We start from the raw sequence: 21,128 nt of genomic DNA on the forward strand, positions 1-21,128 counted from the left end.
ACTCACACCCCCATCTCCGCCCTCTTCCCCCTCGCCCCGGGTCTCATCTCATGCATGCGCCTCCATCCCGTCTCCGCCTCCGGCACAGCCGCTGCCCGCTCCTTACCAAACCAACCGCTCGAATTGCCCACCTGCACGCCCCGGGGCATGCGCGCCTTCAGCCGCTCGCCCACCTCGCCGACTCCCAGACGGATCTCGCCGACGCCCTGCCTCACACGGCCCGCCACGCGCGTGCTGTACGGCCTCGCACCCACGTTCTCAGAAGCTTTGGAGCGCGGGCTGTGGCCCCACCCGAGTCTCTGGGGCGAGGTGCAGCTGTCTGGCGACCAGCTGCTTTGCTCGCGCTGTGGTTGTGGGCGGTTCCCCCGCGGCGGCGGTGTCTGCACCTGCATGGAGTTAACTTCCAGGTCCAAGCCGCGCTTGGGCAAGATTTTGATGTTGGGCGGGGGGTAGGCCACGAGGTCGTCAGTGCTGGTGCAGCTGTGCTGGACCATACGGGCGTGGAAGCGGTCGTGGGCGTGGTGTTTTTCCAGCGCGAGGTTTGAGAGGTTGCGGCTGTGGGAGTGGTAGTGCGTGCGCTTGTAGCGTGGCTGGGCGGTATTGGAGGAGGTGAGCAGGTGATGGGTGGCGAACGAGGTGGTGGCGGCGAAGGTGAGGAAGAGGAGGGAGGCGAAGACGGTGGCGGCGATGGCGGTGGCTCGAGAGTGTAGTGAGAGAGGGGATTTCCGGAGCAGGTCAGCGCTGGCGATGAAGCCGGCGAACCAGAATAGTGCTGTGGAGGCTTCGGCGCTAAGCATCACATGGACTTGGGCTAGGCGAGGGAAGAAGCGTGGGGCCAATGTCGTGTATGGGATAATGAGGAGGAGGGTGAAAAGCGAGGTGAAGATGAGGAAGTTTACTTGGCGAGGGGAGGATATGGATGAGCTGTGGTTGTTGAATGTGGCAGCCACGGACGCGGCGAGGGAGAGCGTGAGGAGGGCAAAAAGGGTCTGTGTTGCTCGTAGGAAGGTGAGCGGTTGTATGGAGGGGAGACTGGTTGATAAGGGTATGGATGGCTTAGGAATGCCCATGGTGGCGTTGTGCAAAGATGGTAGGCCACGGTGAGGTGAGAAAAATGCACGCCCAGCGGTTATGAGGCTCGGATAGTATAGTAAGAAGACGACCGTCAAGGCCAAAGCCGGTCGCTAACCGGGGAATGTTGTGGTCGCGCTCAACGCGGTGTACAAAGAAGAGACAGACGCGTTAGATGTCGCCGTACTAATTCTGTATATTTAGTGGGCGGCAATGGGCGGGGGTGGCTTTAGAAGGAGAGACCAGACAACTCAAAAATATGCTGGGACAGGATCTTTGTCGGGCATATGTTGAACGCGATCTGGGAGCGAGAGATGGCGAGGCCAGCACACGACAGCACGAGTACTACAACAGCAGAGAAGAAACAAACCCTGAGATGTGACCGGATAGTCGCTTTGCATGACAGATGGCACCCGAAGATCGCCGCAAGAATGACATTGTCTGGTGAGCGTGGAGTGATGTTGTCGAGAGGCAGAAGAGGCAGATCCCTGTACGCGACCAGGCTTCCGAGAGCTATTCCTGTCGCAGCTAAGCGCCATCTCGAAACATCAGGCTAAAAGGCTTGTGTCGGACGCTTGATCTGGGCACGCTCATTGATTGGACGAGAGCAAATCTCCGCGATCGCCCAGAGTTTCGTAGACAGACTGCGCGTGCTCCTGTCTCAAGCGTGCTGCCGCCGTCAGTTCCTCATGTCTCTCGTTGGTCCGGTGTGTGAAACGCACGGCTTCCTACATGACGGAGCTAAGCAATCCCATCAAGCGTGGAGGTCCTCCGCCGATGTCGTGCTACGAGCTACTTTGCGACGGCTGCCACCAGAATAGATGACTACTGGACCGGTGCAGAACGCGCACAATAACCCGAAGGACCACGTCATGGTCTTCCAGCCCGCTTGTCTCTCGATAGCCGCCGCCATCAATGGCCCAGCGAGAGAGCCACTGGCCCAAGCCACGTTGAATATTCCGTAGCTTGTGGCGTAAGCCGATCCCAGGGAAGGGTCCTGCTTCGCCTTGCCGTCGCACACCTTTGAGAACTCGGTCATCAAACTCGTCACGACCAAGGCGCCACCAAGGCCGACTCCGCATAGGAGCGCAACAAGGAGGACGACCTGGCGAATGCTGTCGTGGTCCACCAGGCGCAAGAGCACCCAGAAAGGCAATAGTAGTAAGAACCCGCTTGTGGCGATCCACCGGGGACCGTACTTGTCCACACCCTTTCCAATGACGGGACCCGCTAGATGAGGGAAAAGCAGTGCGACAAAGATCAGCCCTGCCCCTAAAGCATCCCAGTCGAAAACCCGATTCACGAAGAGGGGTAGTGTTGAGTCGAACGCTGCCATGGTCGCTGAAACCGCGAATGTGCCGAGAAATGCAGCCTCGATTCTCCTCGACTTGAGAAGCACCAGCATGACTGGCAGAGACTTTTTGCCTGGCGTGGCCTCTCTTGCTGCCCCTGAGCCTCGTCCAGCGGTTGTTGTCGGTTGGAGAACAGTATCGTGAGCGTCAACTTCTGCGGATATTTCTTGAGCCTGGTCACACTCAATCCATTGGGCTGCTTTGTGTTTCTCGATAATGAGAAGCCGTAGCACGATGTCTACGCCGATAAGACCAAACATCATTCCGAAGACCTCATAATATCCGCCTTCTCTGTACACGACACCGCCGAGCATCGGAGCTATCAGGGTCCCAATGCTGTAGCTTGCGGCGACGAATCCCAACGCCTGACCTGACTTGCTTTTACCAACAGTGTCCGAAAGCAGTGCTAGCGCAATTGTCCACACAACACCTGCAGACGCACCTTGCAGAAGGCGAGCAACGACCAGCACCGCAATGGATCGGCCAAGACAAAACATAATAGTCGCTCCCATTAAAACCACCAGTCCACCAAGCAATGGCACCTGTCTCGACTTGATGCGGTCCGCCAGCACACCACAAACGGGCGAGGCAAGCAAGAGCGCTCCACCATAAACACCCAACAAGACAGAAACCCAGTGAGCTACCTGATCGGGTGCGACTCCAGCACGGCTCTCAATAGCAAATGGGATGACCGGAACGACGACGGCGTAAAGAAAGACATCCTGGCTTGGTCAGCCGCTAAAGAATGGTTGATGATCGAATGTCTGGCCTGGCGAGGTCCTCTCAACTCTACTTACGGTGAAAACGGCGAAGCAGACAGTCAATACGATGAACCACTGTGCTGATCGAATTTCGAACCAAAGAGGTCGTTTGTTACCAAACCTATGTGGTGTCCAGGACTTCGATGCCTTTGTCTGCGCCATGTCAAATTGATCCAACGACTATGGACGCCTTGAACGATAATTCACGAGCAAACTCGAGCTCTTCAGTATCACCGTCATCAAATTTGCGATCTACCGCAAGCTAAATGACTTGGACGGACTTCTCCTATTGGGCGGGTGTCTTTCATGAGCATCTCACGCGAGAGCAGAGCTGCCAAGGCCCGCGTTTCCAGACCACGAGGCTCGTTCAGCTCTGGACTACAGTAATTGCGGTATTATGGGTGGCACTTGACTTGTCAGTTTGACTGATGCAGATATTAATACCGGAATCAGTACCATGCCGAAGCCCCTACTGCGCCGTAATTCGAGACTGCGACGCTGGCGCGGACTCAACTAAGAGTGACATGACAGTTTACAGGCCCCAGCCAAAGGTCTGTATACACGGTAAGTGTCAAAGACCGAATGCTAATCCCAAGCCTCCTTTCTCTAGGAACCGGCTTGAGGAGAACTGCCTGAGGCTTGTGTCCAGGACCGAAAGTCGGACGGGCTGGCCTAGTGATCACGCAATTGCTGCGAGCTTTTTCGAACTGCGGGGAAGCCCCCAGTACATCTTGACTGCCCCTCCCTTCACAGAAATATTCTATTCCCATGCTTGAAACAAAGATTAGTTATATTATCTCGACTAGTTTGGAGACCTCTCACGTTCTACCGCGTACTTGTCGATTACCTTCATCCCACCTCCACTACCGCGCCAAGACCTGCACAATCACTACGCGAGAGGTGAGCAAAGATGTCTGACGACTGGGCCCAAAAGTTCGAGACCTTGCAGCTTCATGCAGGTCAAAGCCCAGACCCTGCCACCAAAGCTCGGGCCGTCCCCATCTACCAGACCACGTCGTTCACCTTCGATGACTCGGCCCATGGCGCGAGGCTGTTCGGCCTCAAGGAGTTCGGCAACATCTACAGTCGGATTATGAACCCGACTGTAGATGTGCTGGAGAAGCGCATCGCTGCTCTTGAGGGTGGTGCTGCCGCCGTGGCTGCATCATCCGGCCAGTCGGCCCAATTCATGGCCATCTCTGCCCTGGCGCATGCTGGCGACAACATTGTCTCAACTTCCAACCTGTACGGTGGCACGTACAACCAGTTCAAGGTCTTGTTCCCACGTCTTGGTATTGAGACCAAGTTCTTAAAGGAAGATACGCCCGAAGAACTGGAAAAGGCGATCGATGACAAGACCAAGGCTGTCTATGTTGAGACCATCGGTAACCCTCGGTATAATGTGCCGGACTTTGAATCCATTGCCAAGGTGGCTCATGCAAAGGGCGTGCCTGTGTTGGTGGACAACACCTTTGGTGCGGGCGGCTACTACTGCCAGCCTCTCAAGCATGGCGCCGACATTGTTGTCCACTCGACGACCAAATGGATCGGCGGTCACGGTACTTCAATTGGTGGCATTGTCGTTGACGGCGGCAAGTTCGACTGGGCGGCCAATGCTAAGCGCTTCCCTCAATTCAACGACCCTTCTCCAGGCTACCACGGTCTGAAATTCGTTGACACTTTCGGAGCCATCGCCTTCATCATTCGACTCCGAGTTGAGATTCTCCGCGACTTAGGCTCGTGCATGTCACCGTTCAATGCTCAGCAATTCTTGCTTGGTGTCGAGACTCTCAGTCTGCGGTGCGAACGCATCGCGGAGAACGCACTGAAGCTGGCCAAGTGGCTTGAGAGCAATTCTAATGTGTCTTGGGTTTCGTATCCTGGTCTCCAAAGCCACAAGAGCCACGAGTTGGCCAAGAAGTACCTCCCCCGCGGCTTTGGCGGTGTCCTGTCGTTTGGTGTCAAGGGTGGAGGAGCTGCAGGGTCCCAGATTGTGGATGGCTTCGACCTGATCTCGAACCTCGCCAAGTAAGTGCTGACATTTTGCTGACAGACGTTCCACTAACGTTGCCCAGCGTTGGCGATGGTAAAACATTGGCTATTCATCCCTGGACCACGACTCACGAGCAGTTGAGCGAGCAGGAGCGTGTAGACTCCGGCGTAACAGAGGACCTCATTCGGATCTCGGTCGGCTACGAGCACATTGACGACATCATCCACGACTTTGAGCAGAGTTTCAAGAAGAGCAGCGCGGCGAAGACCTCCGGCGGAAAGCCTGACAATGCCGAAGCTGCAGGCAAAGCGGGCGATGCCGGACTCAGTGGGAGCACCTAGACTTGCCTCGCAGAAGCAGCGAAGGCTGACATCCAGTAGAGCCGCATCTGTAAAGACCTCAATGGCTGGGTGATGGCGGAATAAGCGTCATTCGAAAGGACACAGGCCCAGTAGCGCTTCCTCTGGGGGGAAAATGGTTACTGAACCGACACTGCGCCGACTAGCACACAGGTCGCTTACGCAGTAGAAGACGTTTGATCAGGCGTGAGTCCCAGAGGATTACCTCCCATGATTTATCTGCCCAATGACATACTCGTAAGCTCCAACGCTACTGGCTGAGACGCGGGTCAGCAGTCTTCTACCGAATCTTGAAATCTTGGATTCTTGTCCCTGCAGCAACCCCCGGGGAGCGCGACACCTCGGCGCGGCCGCAATTGGTGGACTTGAAATCGATCACATGCCTGCAGCTGTTCCTCCACGCATCGCCTCGCGTCCCCCGGAAATCGTAGACGCATATGCTCCAAGCAGAATGAGATCAATGCCAACAAAAGTCTTATCCAGTACTCCGCCATCGTCCAAGCAGAGGTCATGGGACCCACGACAGCACCAAGTATGGCATAAGAGCTAATCACCATCCCTGGGCGGTAGAGGCCCACTATCGCTGGTGACGCTGTCGGTGCCTCGGCTGCTTGCATCAAAGCGTCGTGCGCTTTTTCGGCCTTGACTTCCCAAAAGACCAATGCCAATATCCCTTTGCCTGCGTACTCTTCTCTGTGGTCATTCTCTTCGACAACCTCTTTGACTATCTTGTTGCCTCCTCCATGCTATTGCTTCGCTAAGCCCAGCTTGACAGCCACCCCCGCAACCCCCTTCTCCGCAACAATGACATCTTTCCTCTCCTCCAAGCCCTTACATCTGCAGAAAGGCCACGAATTTGCGAAGCCGCCGCCCAAAGGCCAGGCTCATGCTGTTCCAGTACCAAACTCGGCTCAGCAGGACCGCAGTCCTATATACCGGCACTGGCGGATAGCAAATGGCCTCGTTGAGAGTCTTGATCCCGATGTCCGCACCGTCCATGAAGGTATGGTCCATCAATGAAGATCGTTATCATCATACTCACAAGTTTATAGCCTTCGAGCAGACGGCAAAGCGCCTTCCGCACCAGCCTTGTCTGGGCCACCGACCATGGTCTTCAGCGAAGCAGTCATACGGGCGATACGAATGGCTTGACTACGAAACCGTGCAGCAAAGGAGAGCAGCTTTTGGTGCCGGCCTGGTCGAGCTGCACGCACGAGAGGGTATAACTGGAAAATATGGCATTGGGCTCTGGTGCCAGAACAGACCGGAATGGCAGATCACCGACCTGGCTTGCATGTCCCAGTCACTCTTTGGCGTCTCCCTCTACGAGACGCTTGGCCCGGAGACAATCGAGTACATCATCAACCATGCCGGTTTGGCGTGCGTGGTGACCTCTCTACCTCATGTCCCTGCGCTACTCAAGCTAAAGCCTCGCTTGCCGACGCTCAAGCTCATCATCACCGTTGAACCGCTAGATGCCGCAGAGAACGAGTTGCAAGACTGTTCCAAAAAAGCCATCCTTTCCACGCTGGCGTCGGATGCAGGAGTCCATATATTCTCTCTGCCAGAAGTCGAGGCCATCGGAACAGCATCAGGAAGACCATACAACCCTCCTCAGCCATCTGATATTGTTACCATCAACTACACTTCCGGCACAACAGGCAGCCCCAAAGGTGTGGTATTGACCCACTACAACGCCGTTGCCACCATGTCAGCCAGCCTATCAATGAACAACATTGACGAGTCCGCCGTGATTCCTTCATATCTTCCCGCAGCACACATCTACCAGCGTATGGTCGAACAAATGGTATTCTGGGCTGGTGCGCGCATCGGCTACTTCCATGGGAACGTCCTCGAATTGGTCGATGACCTCAAGGTGCTGAAACCTACGGTCTTTCCCTCCGTGCCGCGGCTATATAATCGATTCGGCGGCGTCATCAAATCGCAGACAGTTGATGCTCCGGGCTTCAAGGGGACTTTGAGCCGCCATATTGTTCAGACTAAGCTCGCGAATCTCAAAGCGAAAGATGATCCATCCAACAAACATCTTGTGTATGACCGCATCTGGGGAAAGAAGGTCGCAGCCGCCCTGGGCCTTGAGCGCGCCAACACCATGATCAGCGGCTCTGCGCCCCTGGATCCGGGCTTGCAGCAATTCTTGTCCATTGTTTTCGCCAATCGCTTCATGCAAGGCTATGGCCTGACGGAGAGTTTTGGTGCTACTCTGGGGCAGCTTCCGGGCGACCACAAAGTCGGTACCTGTGGCGTACCCCTCAGTTGTATCGAGATCAGCTTGCTCAGCGTTCCAGACATGGAATACACAGTCGACGACAAGCCATATCCTCGTGGCGAGCTTCTGCTGCGTGGACCCAGCGTCTTTAAAGAATACTACAAAAACGAAGAGGAAACTCGGAAAGCTTTCACTGACGATGGCTGGTTCAAGACGGGTGATATTGCATCAATAGACGAGATGGGCCGAGTGCAGATCATTGACAGGCGCAAGAACGTCCTCAAGCTCGCCCAAGGTGAATACGTCTCTCCAGAGAAGATCGAGGGTATCTATTTGGCAGGATGCAACTACCTCGCCTCCGCCTTCGTGCACGGCGACAGCCTCCAGACCTTCCTAGTCGGCATCTTCGGCGTGCAACCCGACATTTTCGCCCCGTGGGCCTCCAAAATCCTCGGTAGTAACATCGCCCCGACGGACCTCGAGGCCATCAAAGCAGCTTGCCGGCAAGATAAGATCAAACAGGCCGTGCTGAAGGACTTTGAGAAGTGCGGAAAGAAGAAACTCACCGGCTTTGAGAAAGTCAAGAACGTCCTGCTCGCGGTCGATCCATTCACCGTCGACAACGAGACACTCACCCCAACGCTGAAGCTGAAGAGGCCGGTGGCGGCCAAGAAGTACCGCGCGGAGCTGGACGTGCTCTACGCGGACGAGTTGGAGAGGCAGGCGGCGCCAAAAGCGAAGCTGTAGATCTCACAGTCGGCATTGTGCTTCCGGTATAGGAGGGAGGATTAGATGTTGTTATATTGCATAACTTGAGTAGCGGCAGCATGTAGAAATAGAAAGCATATATCCCCATCTCCAACGGAACCCCTAGCCAGGTCCACAAACCCAACCTCCCTCCTTCACTCAAATTCCCTCCGCCTCAGAGATTCCGTACCACAGATTTAACAGCACTATTCGCCTCGCCTCCTCAACCGCCCCAACGCCTCCTCCACCCTGCCCAACCCCCCTGGTACGACCTCATACGGATGTCCCCTGAACTTCCCTTCGGCCAGCCAAGGCGCCGAAATAAGCATTCATCTTTTTCGCGAACTCCGCGCCACCAACAGCCTGTTACTGACCAGGGGCCATGGATTACAGGAGGCGCTGACATATGTAGACTAGGATATTCGATGGTAGACCCGTAGATACCCGGTAAATCTTAGGTAGAGAGTGTTGGTCTAAGGTGGGGGGGCCTCCAGCGGCGGTGATGCCGAGGTGAGATCAAAGTGAAGTCGAAGTGAGGTCAAAGTGAGGTGAGAAAGAGGGCTCTAGCCCGATGGAAGTGAAACTGGCCTGTTCGGGCAGGCGACTAGCCGTCTACAGATATCATCCACCACCTGCTGGTTCTGATGGTCTACTGCCTCCCCTATCTGTGGGCAACATCCTGAAGGCCGTATTGAGGCGCTGATCCATGTACTGTGCAGTCAAAGGGCCTCCTTGCAATAGAAGCCGACTGCGATCGCAAAGGGGGCTCTTTGGTAGTTGAACGCGTGCCAAGTTCCGGTATTCCTGCCCCGGGCTGACCCCACCGGGTGAGCTGCCCCCGGAGGTGCTTCCCCCTGTGGACTGCATGGCTGTATATACTACGTACAATGATGGGCCGGGGCGAGAGTTGCGTTGTTGAATCTCTTCATTACCCTTGAACATCTTAATGCGTACCACAGCCCATAGATTCATGCGCCGGCTTGAGCCTTTCCATCGCCACAAAGTATGCTTTGCCTCGACGGCACGAAGCGCGCACCTAGACTGACTTTCGCACGAGCGAAGCTTAATGCGATCGCAAAGATAGCTGAGTGCTATGGGAAACCAGTTCCCATTAGTGCTCGTACTCTATCGATGCATCAAGCTGTCCTGCCGTGCCGTTTGTGCACCCCCGGTAGGCCTCTATACCTCGTCGCCGTCATTCAGAATCTCATCCCACTGCTCCTGCTCAATATCCACCATCAGCAGTTCATCGGTACCTAAATCGTCGTCCTCTCGCCCAAGCTGGCGCTTGGCCTCGGGCGATTTATCTGTCAAGATCGGTTTGCCCTTCTTCGACGAGATGATCTTTAGCTCTAGCCCGAAAATCCTCTTCTCCACGCCTTCGGCTTCGAAGACCGTCCTTTTTTGGACCGCGCTCGTCATTGTTGCGGAAATATCGCCCACCCCCCCGGTCGAAATGGGTACCATATGGCTAGCGGCAACATTTTCAGCTATTGTTCCTAGAGGTACCCCGCCACTGGCTTCGATCTCTCTTCCATGCTCCTCCGATGTACTCACGAAGACGTCCTGGCAGATGAGTAGACCAACCACGAGACAGACCTGATACTTCGCTCGGCCCCAGCGCTTGTCGTTGACCCATTCAGGGACTGTATCACTGAAGCGGTAGATGCGCCCGTGGCGTCTTTGCCCTTAGCTTCGCAAATGTCGCAAGATGTAATATCGAACGGGTGACCGGCAGGAAAAAGGAGATCAAAGCATCAAGGAGTTAAGAAAGGTAATGCAGCAAACAACAGGAAATAGTTGAGATAGTGGAACGCGGACATCGAGAGGCTGAGGAAGCGGGCAGAGTGCAGTCAAGAATCCAACACAGGCGGTTGATGACATGGTGACAAGGACAAGGCAGAAGTAGCCAGGAGCAACATCTCACGAGCCGTTGACGCTGTAGAGTTTGTCTCCATCGTCTGCCGCTCTGTGCTTCACAATTTGCGGTAGAAATCATGCCCAGCTCGACTGATGAGGCGGCGGAAACCATGGCAGACTTACATTTGATGCCAGTGGTCCTGCAAATCCAAAACATCGGCGGAAAAGATTCAGGTCAACGCGGACATCCGAGTTTCATTGTTGAACCGATATCGACAGACATGATTATCTTTTGTTCGCATTATGCTCATCTTGCGCCGTAGAAACATGAACTGTTTGCGGTAGTCGAGAGTGGTCTCTTTATTGAGCAACTTGCTTGGTTAGGATATATCTGCCACACTTCTGCGCGGGAGCTGGCCTTCTCGACGCCCGTGGGATTTGATAATCATCTACGCAACCCAAGACATGGGCACATCGGCGAAAAAGGGTTCTCAGAAACCGAAACTGACCGGCCAATTGGTGCGTTGCGTTCTGGACTGGGCAGTTGATGGGGGAAACGCAGTCACCGAGGACGATGCGTACGATGAGCTGCTAGGAAAGATAAGGGACAGGTGTGGCGAGCAGACCCAGCATCCCCAAACCAATGACGAAGCCAAACAATTGGTGGACCTTATTGCTGAGCGGTTTGGCGAGCTGCCTGTTGACCGTCATGACTTGCGCAAGCACGGGACAAAGACGATGATCTGCAAGCCGTGCCCAAGTATATCCTGAAAGCATGGTCCAAAACGGAGCAGCGCCAGCATAGGGTGGCCAAGAAGAGCTTGCGTCGTCATCAAGGACCGCGCGGACGGGTAAATCAGCAGAATGACAATGATGGCAGCACACAGCCGAGAAGGAGATGTCCTTCAATGGACTCCTACGACGAAGAGAACATCGTGTACCGTTAAGACTGGAGAGATGGTGGCTTCGGAAGAAGAAGGCGAGGTGCATGCTGGCTTAAAAATCGTTCTGGCGTTCACACCAATCATTTTCGCTCGGATCCGAGAGACCTACGAGCAGAGCTTCGATGATGTCGAGAGTTGCATGCTGAGTGAGGCGGTCGTCTGGGTCTGGGACCCGTGATGCCTGAGCGACAGACTGGCGATAGCTGTGAGGCGTTCGATTTATGTACTGAGACGGAGATTGTTAGGTCAAAAGCGAGTCAAGGACTTGGCAGGTGCAGGTGGAGTTAAAAGGAGATAAAATGCAGTTCGTCAAGTAATTTACCCGGCTCTTGTCGGTGACCTCTCTGTTGTCCGATCCTCCTTGTCGCTACGCTGCGTATCCAGGATGAAGTTGACACTCGCCCTTGCGGCCGCGAGCCAGCTCCTAGCCACTTCCATTGCTGCCTCCATCCGCATCAACATCCCACCGTCCACGCTCCTTCCCAATCCGAATGCCCTGCCCGCTTCAACCCATGCAACCCTCACCTCAAACAGCGGGCCTGAGCTCAAAGCCATTCTACGAAAAGGCAACTACCTTGAGTTTACGTCAGTGCCGACAGTAGGATCTCATCTCCTCAACATATACACAAGAGACTATGCAATCGCGCCCTATCGCATTGACGTTGCGCTCTCCCCCACCGATCCCTCTGCCACAGAAATCACCGGAGCCTTTGAAACCTACCGCGGTACGCAGTGGTCAGATCATGGAGTGGCTCTGACGCCTGGAGGCAAACCTACACAGTCGCTCGTTATCAACGCCAAAGTGCTGTCTCGCAAGAACTTCTACGAGACACGAGCCGGCTTCAGTGTTCTCAGTTTACTCAAGAACCCTATGATTCTGATGGGCGTGGTGGCTCTGGCGTTTACCTTTGGCATGCCGAAGTTGATGGAGAACATGGATCCTGAGATGCGAGCTGAGTACGAGGAAATGCAGAAGAAAAGCCCGATGGGTGGCATAGGTCGGGCTATGCAAGGTGGAGGCGGCGGCGGTTCGGAGGGCTTTGATCTGGCCGGCTTTCTGGCCGGAAACCAGGCATCTGGGACAACGGGAGCGAGCAAGAGCGGTGGATCCGGAGATATTAGAGAAAGAAAGAAATAGGAGAAAACCTGGGCTACGTTGCTTCGCCCCGATGTGTACAACTGAGCATGCGGTCTACTCAAGGCCTATTGCCCAACTTCGGCTGCTATTATAAACACACACGCTTCATCACGGCTGTATTTTTGGAGCTACGTAAACCTGTGGATCGTTGCGTGTGTATTGCAGCACCGAAGTTCATCAACTCTATATCCACGCACATATATTCCCTGTGATTACGCCCGACATCAAGATCCGAACCCTAGACCAAAGCAGGATCTTCCTAGTGACGCCTTTTCAAGTATTTTGGCACGATTGAATGGAGTCTTCGCTGTGCTTGCCGCTCCCCGAGACCGCCGCCGGACCTCAGTCACCCTCCACCAAGCCGAGGTGACAGGGCAACCAGATTCCATTGGCCACGCTCGGGCGCACTACCCGGGGCAGACCACAAGCACTCAAGCATACTCCGACTGACAAAAATGCAGTCGACCTACAGCGCCAATAGGAAATGCATTGGATCTTATCACGTAGGGTCTGTAGAGTATGGTGACAGCTCGTGGACCATGCGGACACTCCGCATATTTTGCCTGAAAATAAGGTTTCAGGCGTCTTAAGTCCATGTCTATTATTCAGCCCTTTGGGAGGGACGCCGCCCCGTGTAAGTTGATATAGGAAGTACAAGTAGCATGACCAGCAAGATTAATTCCTTCCGAGCAGAAATCCTAGTCTGCTTGTCCGAGTCACATAACTCGAAGACGGGGATCCAAAGCACAACTATTACCCTTGAGACCTACGCTACCCACCACTACCATTCCAACCATGACCACCTCCACCCCACCAAAACCAATCCTCATCCTCGGCGCCGGCGAGCTCGGCGGCGCCATCATTTCCGCCCTCCTCTCCCACCCCGCCTACGACCCCACCACCACGCCGCTGACGCTGGTGCTGCGCCCCAGCACCCTCGCCTCCCCACCCCCCACCCGCGCCAGCGAGCTCGCGCACTACCGCGCCCACTCCATCAGCCTCCTCGGCGCCGACATCGACGCCACCTCCGGTTCCGACCTCAGCTCGCTCTTCGCCCCCTTCGACACTGTCATCCACGCGGGCGGCATGCTTGCGCCTCGCGGAACACAAGCCAAGGTTACGGACGCGGTGCTGGCCGCACGGGTCCGCCGCTACATCCCCTGGCAGCACGGTGTCGACTACGACGTGATCGGCCCGGAGGCCGGCAAGGGGCTGTTCGCGGAGCAGTGTGGGGTGCGGCGGCGGTTGCGGGCGCAGCGGGATACGGCGTGGGTGATTGTGAGTTGTGGGATTTTCATGAGTTTTCTGTTCGAGGGGGCTTGGGGGGTGGTTGTGCCGCTGGAGGGAGGACAGGGGAAAGACGAAGAGGTGAAGGTGAAGGTCACGGCGTTGGGCAGCTGGGAGGATGGGATCACGGCGACGACAGCGGAGGATATTGGGAAGACGTGTGCGAGGTTGCTGTTGGATGATGGGGAAGAAAAGGAGTGGGGGAAGCCGGTGTTCATAGCAGGAGAGACGCTGACGTACTCTCAGCTGGCGGACGTTGTCGGTCAAGTCACAGGAAAAGAGGTGGTGAAGGAATTGTGGGATCGAGAGAGATTCGCGAGGGAGCTCGAAGCGAATCCGGAGGACAAGCTGTGGAAATACCGCGCAGTATTTGGAGGCGGGAGGGGAGTGAGCTGGCCGGCATCTGAAACTTGGAGTCAACAGAGGGGAATGAACATGCAGGGGGTAGGTGAGTGGTTGAAGGGGAGGGCCTGAAGCGATCTATGTTGTAGATATGGCACTATTCTATGGATGTGCTGGCTCATGCTATGCATACGACACACGACCCCTTCACGCTTACCTCAACGCTCCGGATGCGTCGGTAAAGGTGACCAGGCCTTGTCGCTTCCAAGACTTCGTCTCTGGTCTCTGTATGGTGCTTCATCGAATCATCATTACATCGTAGCCACTACTGGCGTCATGCTCTAAGCTCTGTCAGGCGCGAGCCCGACGCGACCTGAGAGCTGAGACTACTGCTGCTTTGAGCCGGTCCAGTGGGAACAACTCTCTAGTCGATCTTGTGGCGCGCATCTCGGCCTCTTCTACCTTGTCGAGAGGCGCTGGGAGCTCAGCATTCTTCGAAAATCTTCTCTTGCATGGAGTAACAACGATCGTATCTTCTTCGACCGAAGGTCCTGGCTGCTTCTGATTCGGCATATTTTCTTTCTCGTGATCGCTCTCCTGAATCTCAACACCGAAATCGGATTCAGCACTCATTGCGTGCTGCAGACTGCTTGGAGCAAACGTGGCAGGCGTTAGAGGCGAGTATGCCGGAGCCTTTGGGGAAGCCATTCGTGCAAAAGCGTCGGCTCTTGTAGGTGTTCGAGGATGAGAACAGTCTGTCATGGGAGAAATGTCAGGTCTCTTCGCGTTCGTCAGGGGCGAGAGCAAGTTTCTCCTCAACGACTGCGAGTTCGCATGGTTGTGACGAGGCGTGAGTGGAAGCACAGCTGGTTGAAGCATGGTCGCATTGCCGACCCCGTCATCTGGCTGCTGAGAAGGTATCTCAACCCAGAACTTCGGCTTCTTCGTTGGCCGCTTCAGTGTGATGTCCTCGCCGTCCTCGGACTTCCTCTTTCGCTTCACTGAGGTCTTCTTTGAAACCTTAAGGTCGAGCTCGCCTTGCCGGAACCACAAGTCTGATCGACGTAACTTGAGATCGTCGATCCAGTCATCACAATCCATTGGGATGAAGTAGTCGATGAAATTGTCCCAGACACTCTCAGCTGGCTTGGTCCGATTGACAAAGATGACTTTGCCTTTCTTCTGCGCGTGAACTGCTTTTGCAAATTCGCGAATGATTTTCTGCAAGCCAAAGACTTTCAAGGATGTGCCCATAATAATGAGAACATCAGGTTGACTACCTGCATCGTACGGGACGAAGGGGCTGAGAAGACTGTTTTGGGGATGGTCCTCGCCGTACAGCACGATGTTTGGCCGAAGCGATCCCACAGCAAGACCTCTTTTTCCAGTCTTCTGTCTTTCGTCGCTCTTTCTCGCGCACTTTTTACATCGCGGAGCAAAGCCATCTGTGAAGACTTCAGTCTCGTTCTCGGTCCAGGTCCACTGGGTAGCACAGACTGAGCACCTGAGTGTGTCAAGGTCGCCATGGAGTTGGACCACCTCACAACCACCGTCGTGGTGGGAACCGGCTGGGTGATCTGGTCGTGGTTCTGCCCAGTACTTTTTCTGAAATCTGCGCCGAGTGCCCTTGCCTCGCTTGAGATCCATGACTAACCCTTCTCTTGCTTCCAGACCGTCGATATTTTGGGTGTAGCATCGCATTAACCGACCACCGTCACGGAGAACTCGGATGAACTTGTGCGTCGCGCTAGTTTCCTTAACATCGTCATGAATTTTCTCACGCAGGGACGCGATGAAGCGGTAGAATATTGTTGTTGAGTCGGCGCTATTGAACACCCTCGAGTCAAAGAGGTCCTGGCCACGAAGCCTCTTGGTCGGAGTCACCGACGATCGTCTGCTAGACGTTGAACTTTGGGTAGAAGGGGGCAGATCACCTTGATCCTCGTCCACAGACTCCGACGCCTTGCGTTTGCGTGAAGGCGTCCCGGTTGGGGAAGCAAAACGTTCCTTGGACGGGGTTGAGGGCTGTGAAGGGGGTGGGCTTGGGAGTGTCTGTTCGGGAATGAGGTTGTAGAGGCCGTCCTTGGAGCGGAAATCCTGCACAAGTTAGCCTTGGGTATCAATGATCTGGTCGTAGGCAGGGCTCACCGGAATGCCGATACTTGTACTGATGCCAGCACCAGTCACAATCAGTATCTTGTGCGAGGAAGCTATGGTATCTGCTATGTCCTGCAGATGCCTCTCGTCGGCGCGAGTAGCTTCAAGGAGCGGCATCTTGACGCGCTGTCAAGACACAGGGTGGAGGTGTGGATGATCGATAGATATCTGCGATGTTCAATCCATAGGGAACGGTGGAGTTGTAGGTGGGTCGGAGGTGGCTGGGAAGTCGTGGGCCTTGACCTCGAGGAAGTCGCGTCGATTTCGCGTCATGCAAGGTCCACCAGCAGGCTTACAAGGGTGATAATTCGCCGATTGCTTCCCTACAGGCAGATGGCAGAAATTTCAGAATGTTCGATGGAAGACAGTATCTTAGGGTTGTATCGCAAATAATTTGGGAGTGGACAATGGAGTATCGAGGAGCTGGAACAGGTGTTTTGGTTCTCGAGTGGATGTTTACCAAGAGCCTGTACCTGCCCTGTTTGGGAGCTCCAACAAGCTCGGATGATCGGCCGCTTAGCTAGCGCCGCCATGCGCCTTTCAGCCTCATAGACGTCAGCCATAGGCCAGGCTGCCATATCCACCCGCCACCGATACCATAGCAGAGCATTCACGATGACAGTTCGGAGGAAGGTGGCATGTCGGTAACACCACGAGACTCTACTGCAGAGGTTCCGCAACCAAAAACGGAAGCTGTCATATCACGTGCCTCCCATTCAGCGAGATACGGTGCGCGCCAAATGTAGACGTCCTCGACCCCCTTGCGCAGGACTTTTGGTCGTTTGCGCAAAGGATGATCCTCTTCCTCGCTGTGTGACACAGCATCTTCTAGACCAAGAAGATTCACGATCCGCTGCTCTTCAGCTTGGCGGGCCTGCTGATCGAGCTCTTCCATGTACCTGTCTTGCTCCTCCTCGAGCAGGCGCTTACGTTTCGTTCGAGAGACAGGTGCAGGATCAGCCCGCTGCTCATCTGAGAGGTATTCGCTAAGTTCTTCCTCCTCTAACTCCTCCTCAGCATCGACATAGTCGGCTTCAGCGGGTTGTGGGCTGTGAAACATGCCGTCTCCGTCCAACGACATCTCACTGCCGCTCAAATCGGCCGATGCGGTGCTTGTCTCTTCAGATATGCCAGAGGCCGAACCGTGTGAGCGCGATCGAGAGTGGCGGCCACGATATTGTGGTTCCGAGAGCTTTGCCTTGACTTCGTCCAGGTCTAAGAATGCGGTCTTTGTGGCACCTTTTTGGTGGGAACCGGATCTAACTCCCAGCCCGCGACGACCGGGAAAGGTGACCCAAAAGTTCCATAGACTCTGCTTCAAGTTGAGTATGTCCAGCGCTGTTTCGACGTCCTCGATGCCAATAGTGGCTGAAGGCCGTCTGTAAGAGCTAGTCGTCGCCCTGATCCGGGAATCCGTAACGAAAATGACCGTCTGGATAATGCGCCTTGTCAGGCTTTCGACCAGCTCGTAGAGGTCAGCCAACACATCTTGGGTGATTGATGGTAGCTCTCCGCTCTCCGCCACGTTCATCCAATTGTCCATGGGGCGGTCGCCGGTGCCTTGCATGAATATGTCTTCGCTCAGACCACACATGTTTGTTATTTTGAACATATTATCAGGCTTCTGAACTGCCAGATCTCGATTCTCCAGATCTGCATCATTTAGTGCTAGCTCTTTGGCGTCCGTGCTTGCATCCATCTGTGTAGCAACGTCTTTCGTGATAATGTATGGCAGCTCGTAACCACGAGATGCAACAGCGAAGTCATACTGCTCCTGGTTTGCAGCGAGTGCATCAGCAGCTTTTTCCAACACACCCTCAAGCTCTACCCCAATCTCAATCGCTGCAGGAATTTCAAAACCAGTGATGTTCTTGGTTTGGCGGCTGAACAACTGCCGATCCAACTCAACCCGCTGCAAGATATCCAGATATTGCTTAACTTCGAGTTCAGACTTTGTACCGATTTCGCGCGATAATAAAGACAGGTCGTGCCGTCCGTGTCTTTCGAGCGCCCGAAACACTCGCACTTTCTCATCCGGTTGCCATCTGACAACGCCAATCTGGCTAGCTTCGAGTGCTTCCGTTTCGGTAGGATCGTAGTCATCTTGCCACGATTTTCGGAACAGGTCGAGATATTTTGGGTTGTGCTGCTTGCCCAATCGGCTCCATTTGGATGAGTGAAAGTTTTTCACAGGGCTGTTACGGGCTGAAGCCACAGTTTCAACCTGGTTGTCTCTGGGCAATCCGGTACTGGGAATCACATCTTCAAGACTTGCTTCGCGCTCTGAATCCTCGTAATCGCTATCGTCTGTTGCTCCCGTGTCCATCATGCTGGAAAACGGGAAGAGGCAACATAATAGTTCTGAAAGCCGCGCGCAAAGAGAAGTACGTCAGCGTCATGACCAGATGTAGTAGACTAACGAAGCAGTTGCAGGTTCCGTGGCATGAGCGGTCGTCTCAGTATTGCTGTCGGGAGTGTCTCAGGCCTGAGAAATGGTCTTTGGTGACAAGGCACATGAGCCCACCAGTTCAAAAGACAGAACGGATCGTCATTTGACTTCTCGAGAACGACAGCGATCGAATGCGCTACGCTTCGTGTGGCCACTGGTTTGACAATACCGGTTGACAGGTACTCTCGTTCTGCTGGACACCATGACTGAGCATGCTTCGATGTTCACGATGGCTCACCAGGGCAGCGAGAACGCTCGCAGCCGTTGCCAACCCTCGCTTGCACCGTCGAGCCCTGGCAACCGTTCTTGATTCTTCTCCCAAGTCCATCGAGCTCAGGCAATACCAAGAAGAATGCATTCAGTCGGTTCTCTCCTATATCAGCCGCGGTCACAAGCGCCTAGGCATTTCTCTAGCCACTGGGAGTGGTAAGACTGTCATCTTTACTCGCCTCATCGATCGTATCGAGAATCCGACGAAGGTCGCAACACAAACGCTCATCCTAGCGCATCGGCGTGAGTTGATCGAGCAGGCAGCAAGACAATGTGAGAATGCATATCCCAGCAAGAGCATAGACATTGAGATGGGTGGCATCAAGGCAACAGGAACAGCAGACATCACGGTTGCTTCCATCAGTAGCCTTACGTCTGGCGACCGTCTGCTGAAGTACGATCCCGCTCGTTTCAAGCTGGTGTTGGTTGACGAAGCACACCACATTGTTGCTCCAACTTATCTTGACGTGCTCGAGCACTTTGGCCTGTACCCGCAGAAGCAAGACTGCCCAGCTCTGGTCGGGGTCTCGGCAACCTTCTCTCGACTTGATGGCATGAGTCTGGGCGCAGTGATTGATCACATAGTCTATCACAAAGATTACGTCGATATGATTGATGAGAAATGGCTCGCAGGTGTGAGATTCACAACTGTGGAATCGAAGGCCGACCTTTCTCAAGTCAGGAGATCTGCCAAAACCGGCGACTTCCAGAGCCGCAGCTTGTCCAAGGCTGTCAGCACCGAGGAGACCAACGAGATCACAGTAAGAGCATGGTTGTCGGAAGCGAAACACAGGAAGTCTACTTTAGTCTTCTGCGTTGATATTGCTCATGTGGAGAGCTTGACACGTACCTTTCGCAAGCATGGCATTGACGCACAATACATCACAGGCTCAACGCCAACCAAAGAACGTCGTAAGAGACTGGAGGCTTTCAAGCGACAGCAGTTCTCGGTTCTGCTTAACTGTGCAATATTCACAGAAGGTACTGACATACCAAATATTGACTGCGTGATGCTCGCACGGCCTACACGTTCGCGCAATTTGCTCGTACAGATGATAGGTCGGGGCATGCGTCTGCATCCCGGCAAAGAAGACTGTCATGTCATCGACATGGTGGCCTCACTTGAGACTGGAATTGTCACTGTTCCCACGCTCTTCGGTCTGGATCCGGCAGAATTGGTGAAGAACGCAAGTGCCGAGGATATGAAGGCTCTTAAAGACGAAAAGGACAAAGCATCAGGAACGACTGACATGCCTCTCAGCGACGCGCGGGTTTCCAAAACCACTCTTGACTTCACGCACTACGATACTGTGCATGATCTGATTGAGGACACGTCAGGTGAGCGTCATGTCCGCGCCATTTCACCCAACGCCTGGGTTCAGATCGACAGCAACAAATATATGCTTTGTCCACGAGATGGTATTTTGACCATCACAAGCGTCGCCCCCTCTAGTCCATCAAGCAAGCCGTCTTCCTACAGCGAGGGCTCTAACGATCCTTTCACTATCACCTACAAGTACGCCCTCCCACCATCTGTCAAGTCAAAGGCCCCGTTCTCTACTCCTCGCGTCGTAGGGACGGCATCAACATTAATTGCAGCCCTTAATGCTGCCGATACTTTCGCCGCCAACAAGTTCGAGCGTATCTGGATCGCCACGAACTCGTCATGGCGCAAATCCTCTGCGTCCGAGCAACAGCTGCAGTTCTTGAACAACCTCAGAAGTGTCAGCGAGGAGGAGCCGTTAACGCCCAGCGACCTGACGAAAGGCCAAGCAAATGACATGATCACAAAGGTCAGGCATGGCGCAAGAGGCCGCTTCGAGAAAATGCGAGCGCAGAAGAAACGGGTGCAGAAAGAGAAGGACCGGTGGGCGAAGGAGCAGGAATTGAGAGAGCGGGAGGTGGTCAAGTTGGGGCCCTTGGATCACTGAGATTACGGTCAAGCTCGCTGGGCTCGCAGTTGCGCATACGGAGTATTGAGTCCGAACGAGAGCTTGTGCCAATGTCATGGCTATGCCCTGTGCCAGCTGCTCCAGCCCAGCCTCAAGTCACAGCCTTCGACGACTTCGATTTGCAGCTCCGGGCTTTCCAAAGCCTAGTGCAGTCATGATAAGTGCCAACATCTACACCCAGTCGCATTTGTAGATCGACGACAAAGATGCGACCTG

The 21,128-nt window shown here is 54.5% G+C and overlaps 11 protein-coding genes across 11 annotated transcripts; 5 read left to right on the plus strand and 6 right to left on the minus strand.

The window, feature by feature from the left end:
• Window positions 1-2: 2 nt before the first annotated feature.
• Window positions 3-1,070, minus strand: HMPREF1541_08944 (uncharacterized protein; the record flags this gene model as incomplete). The annotated part of the gene is made up of 1 exon (XM_008723262.1): window positions 3-1,070. The coding sequence occupies one exon, from the start codon at window positions 1,068-1,070 to the stop codon at window positions 3-5; it is 1,068 nt and encodes a 355-aa protein (XP_008721484.1).
• A 755-nt stretch (window positions 1,071-1,825) lies between these two features.
• HMPREF1541_08945 (uncharacterized protein) lies at window positions 1,826-3,346 on the minus strand (the record flags this gene model as incomplete). Its single annotated transcript, XM_008723263.1, has 2 exons — window positions 1,826-3,145; window positions 3,221-3,346. 2 exons carry the CDS (start codon window positions 3,344-3,346, stop codon window positions 1,826-1,828), a joined length of 1,446 nt encoding a protein of 481 aa, XP_008721485.1.
• A 748-nt stretch (window positions 3,347-4,094) lies between these two features.
• Window positions 4,095-5,518, plus strand: HMPREF1541_08946 (O-acetylhomoserine (thiol)-lyase; the record flags this gene model as incomplete). The annotated part of the gene is made up of 2 exons (XM_008723264.1): window positions 4,095-5,212; window positions 5,260-5,518. 2 exons carry the CDS (start codon window positions 4,095-4,097, stop codon window positions 5,516-5,518), a joined length of 1,377 nt encoding a protein of 458 aa, XP_008721486.1.
• An 822-nt stretch (window positions 5,519-6,340) lies between these two features.
• Window positions 6,341-8,513, plus strand: HMPREF1541_08947 (uncharacterized protein; the record flags this gene model as incomplete). Its single annotated transcript, XM_008723265.1, has 2 exons — window positions 6,341-6,539; window positions 6,589-8,513. 2 exons carry the CDS (start codon window positions 6,341-6,343, stop codon window positions 8,511-8,513), a joined length of 2,124 nt encoding a protein of 707 aa, XP_008721487.1.
• Window positions 8,514-9,692: 1,179 nt separating this feature from the next.
• On the minus strand, window positions 9,693-9,935 carry HMPREF1541_08948 (uncharacterized protein; the record flags this gene model as incomplete). The annotated part of the gene is made up of 1 exon (XM_008723266.1): window positions 9,693-9,935. One exon carries the CDS (start codon window positions 9,933-9,935, stop codon window positions 9,693-9,695), a length of 243 nt encoding a protein of 80 aa, XP_008721488.1.
• Window positions 9,936-9,999: 64 nt separating this feature from the next.
• HMPREF1541_08949 (uncharacterized protein) lies at window positions 10,000-10,152 on the minus strand (the record flags this gene model as incomplete). Its single annotated transcript, XM_008723267.1, has 1 exon — window positions 10,000-10,152. The coding sequence occupies one exon, from the start codon at window positions 10,150-10,152 to the stop codon at window positions 10,000-10,002; it is 153 nt and encodes a 50-aa protein (XP_008721489.1).
• A 1,550-nt stretch (window positions 10,153-11,702) lies between these two features.
• HMPREF1541_08950 (uncharacterized protein) lies at window positions 11,703-12,455 on the plus strand (the record flags this gene model as incomplete). The annotated part of the gene is made up of 1 exon (XM_008723268.1): window positions 11,703-12,455. The coding sequence occupies one exon, from the start codon at window positions 11,703-11,705 to the stop codon at window positions 12,453-12,455; it is 753 nt and encodes a 250-aa protein (XP_008721490.1).
• Window positions 12,456-13,250: 795 nt separating this feature from the next.
• HMPREF1541_08951 (uncharacterized protein) lies at window positions 13,251-14,216 on the plus strand (the record flags this gene model as incomplete). Its single annotated transcript, XM_008723269.1, has 1 exon — window positions 13,251-14,216. One exon carries the CDS (start codon window positions 13,251-13,253, stop codon window positions 14,214-14,216), a length of 966 nt encoding a protein of 321 aa, XP_008721491.1.
• Window positions 14,217-14,435: 219 nt separating this feature from the next.
• On the minus strand, window positions 14,436-16,358 carry HMPREF1541_08952 (uncharacterized protein; the record flags this gene model as incomplete). The annotated part of the gene is made up of 2 exons (XM_008723270.1): window positions 14,436-16,181; window positions 16,233-16,358. 2 exons carry the CDS (start codon window positions 16,356-16,358, stop codon window positions 14,436-14,438), a joined length of 1,872 nt encoding a protein of 623 aa, XP_008721492.1.
• A 493-nt stretch (window positions 16,359-16,851) lies between these two features.
• HMPREF1541_08953 (uncharacterized protein) lies at window positions 16,852-18,567 on the minus strand (the record flags this gene model as incomplete). Its single annotated transcript, XM_008723271.1, has 1 exon — window positions 16,852-18,567. The coding sequence occupies one exon, from the start codon at window positions 18,565-18,567 to the stop codon at window positions 16,852-16,854; it is 1,716 nt and encodes a 571-aa protein (XP_008721493.1).
• Window positions 18,568-18,902: 335 nt separating this feature from the next.
• HMPREF1541_08954 (uncharacterized protein) lies at window positions 18,903-20,891 on the plus strand (the record flags this gene model as incomplete). The annotated part of the gene is made up of 1 exon (XM_008723272.1): window positions 18,903-20,891. One exon carries the CDS (start codon window positions 18,903-18,905, stop codon window positions 20,889-20,891), a length of 1,989 nt encoding a protein of 662 aa, XP_008721494.1.
• Between the last annotated feature and the right edge of the window lie 237 nt (window positions 20,892-21,128).

This window comes from Cyphellophora europaea (genome assembly GCF_000365145.1).
Source record: "Cyphellophora europaea CBS 101466 unplaced genomic scaffold supercont1.9, whole genome shotgun sequence".
Lineage (NCBI taxonomy): Eukaryota > Fungi > Ascomycota > Eurotiomycetes > Chaetothyriales > Cyphellophoraceae > Cyphellophora > Cyphellophora europaea.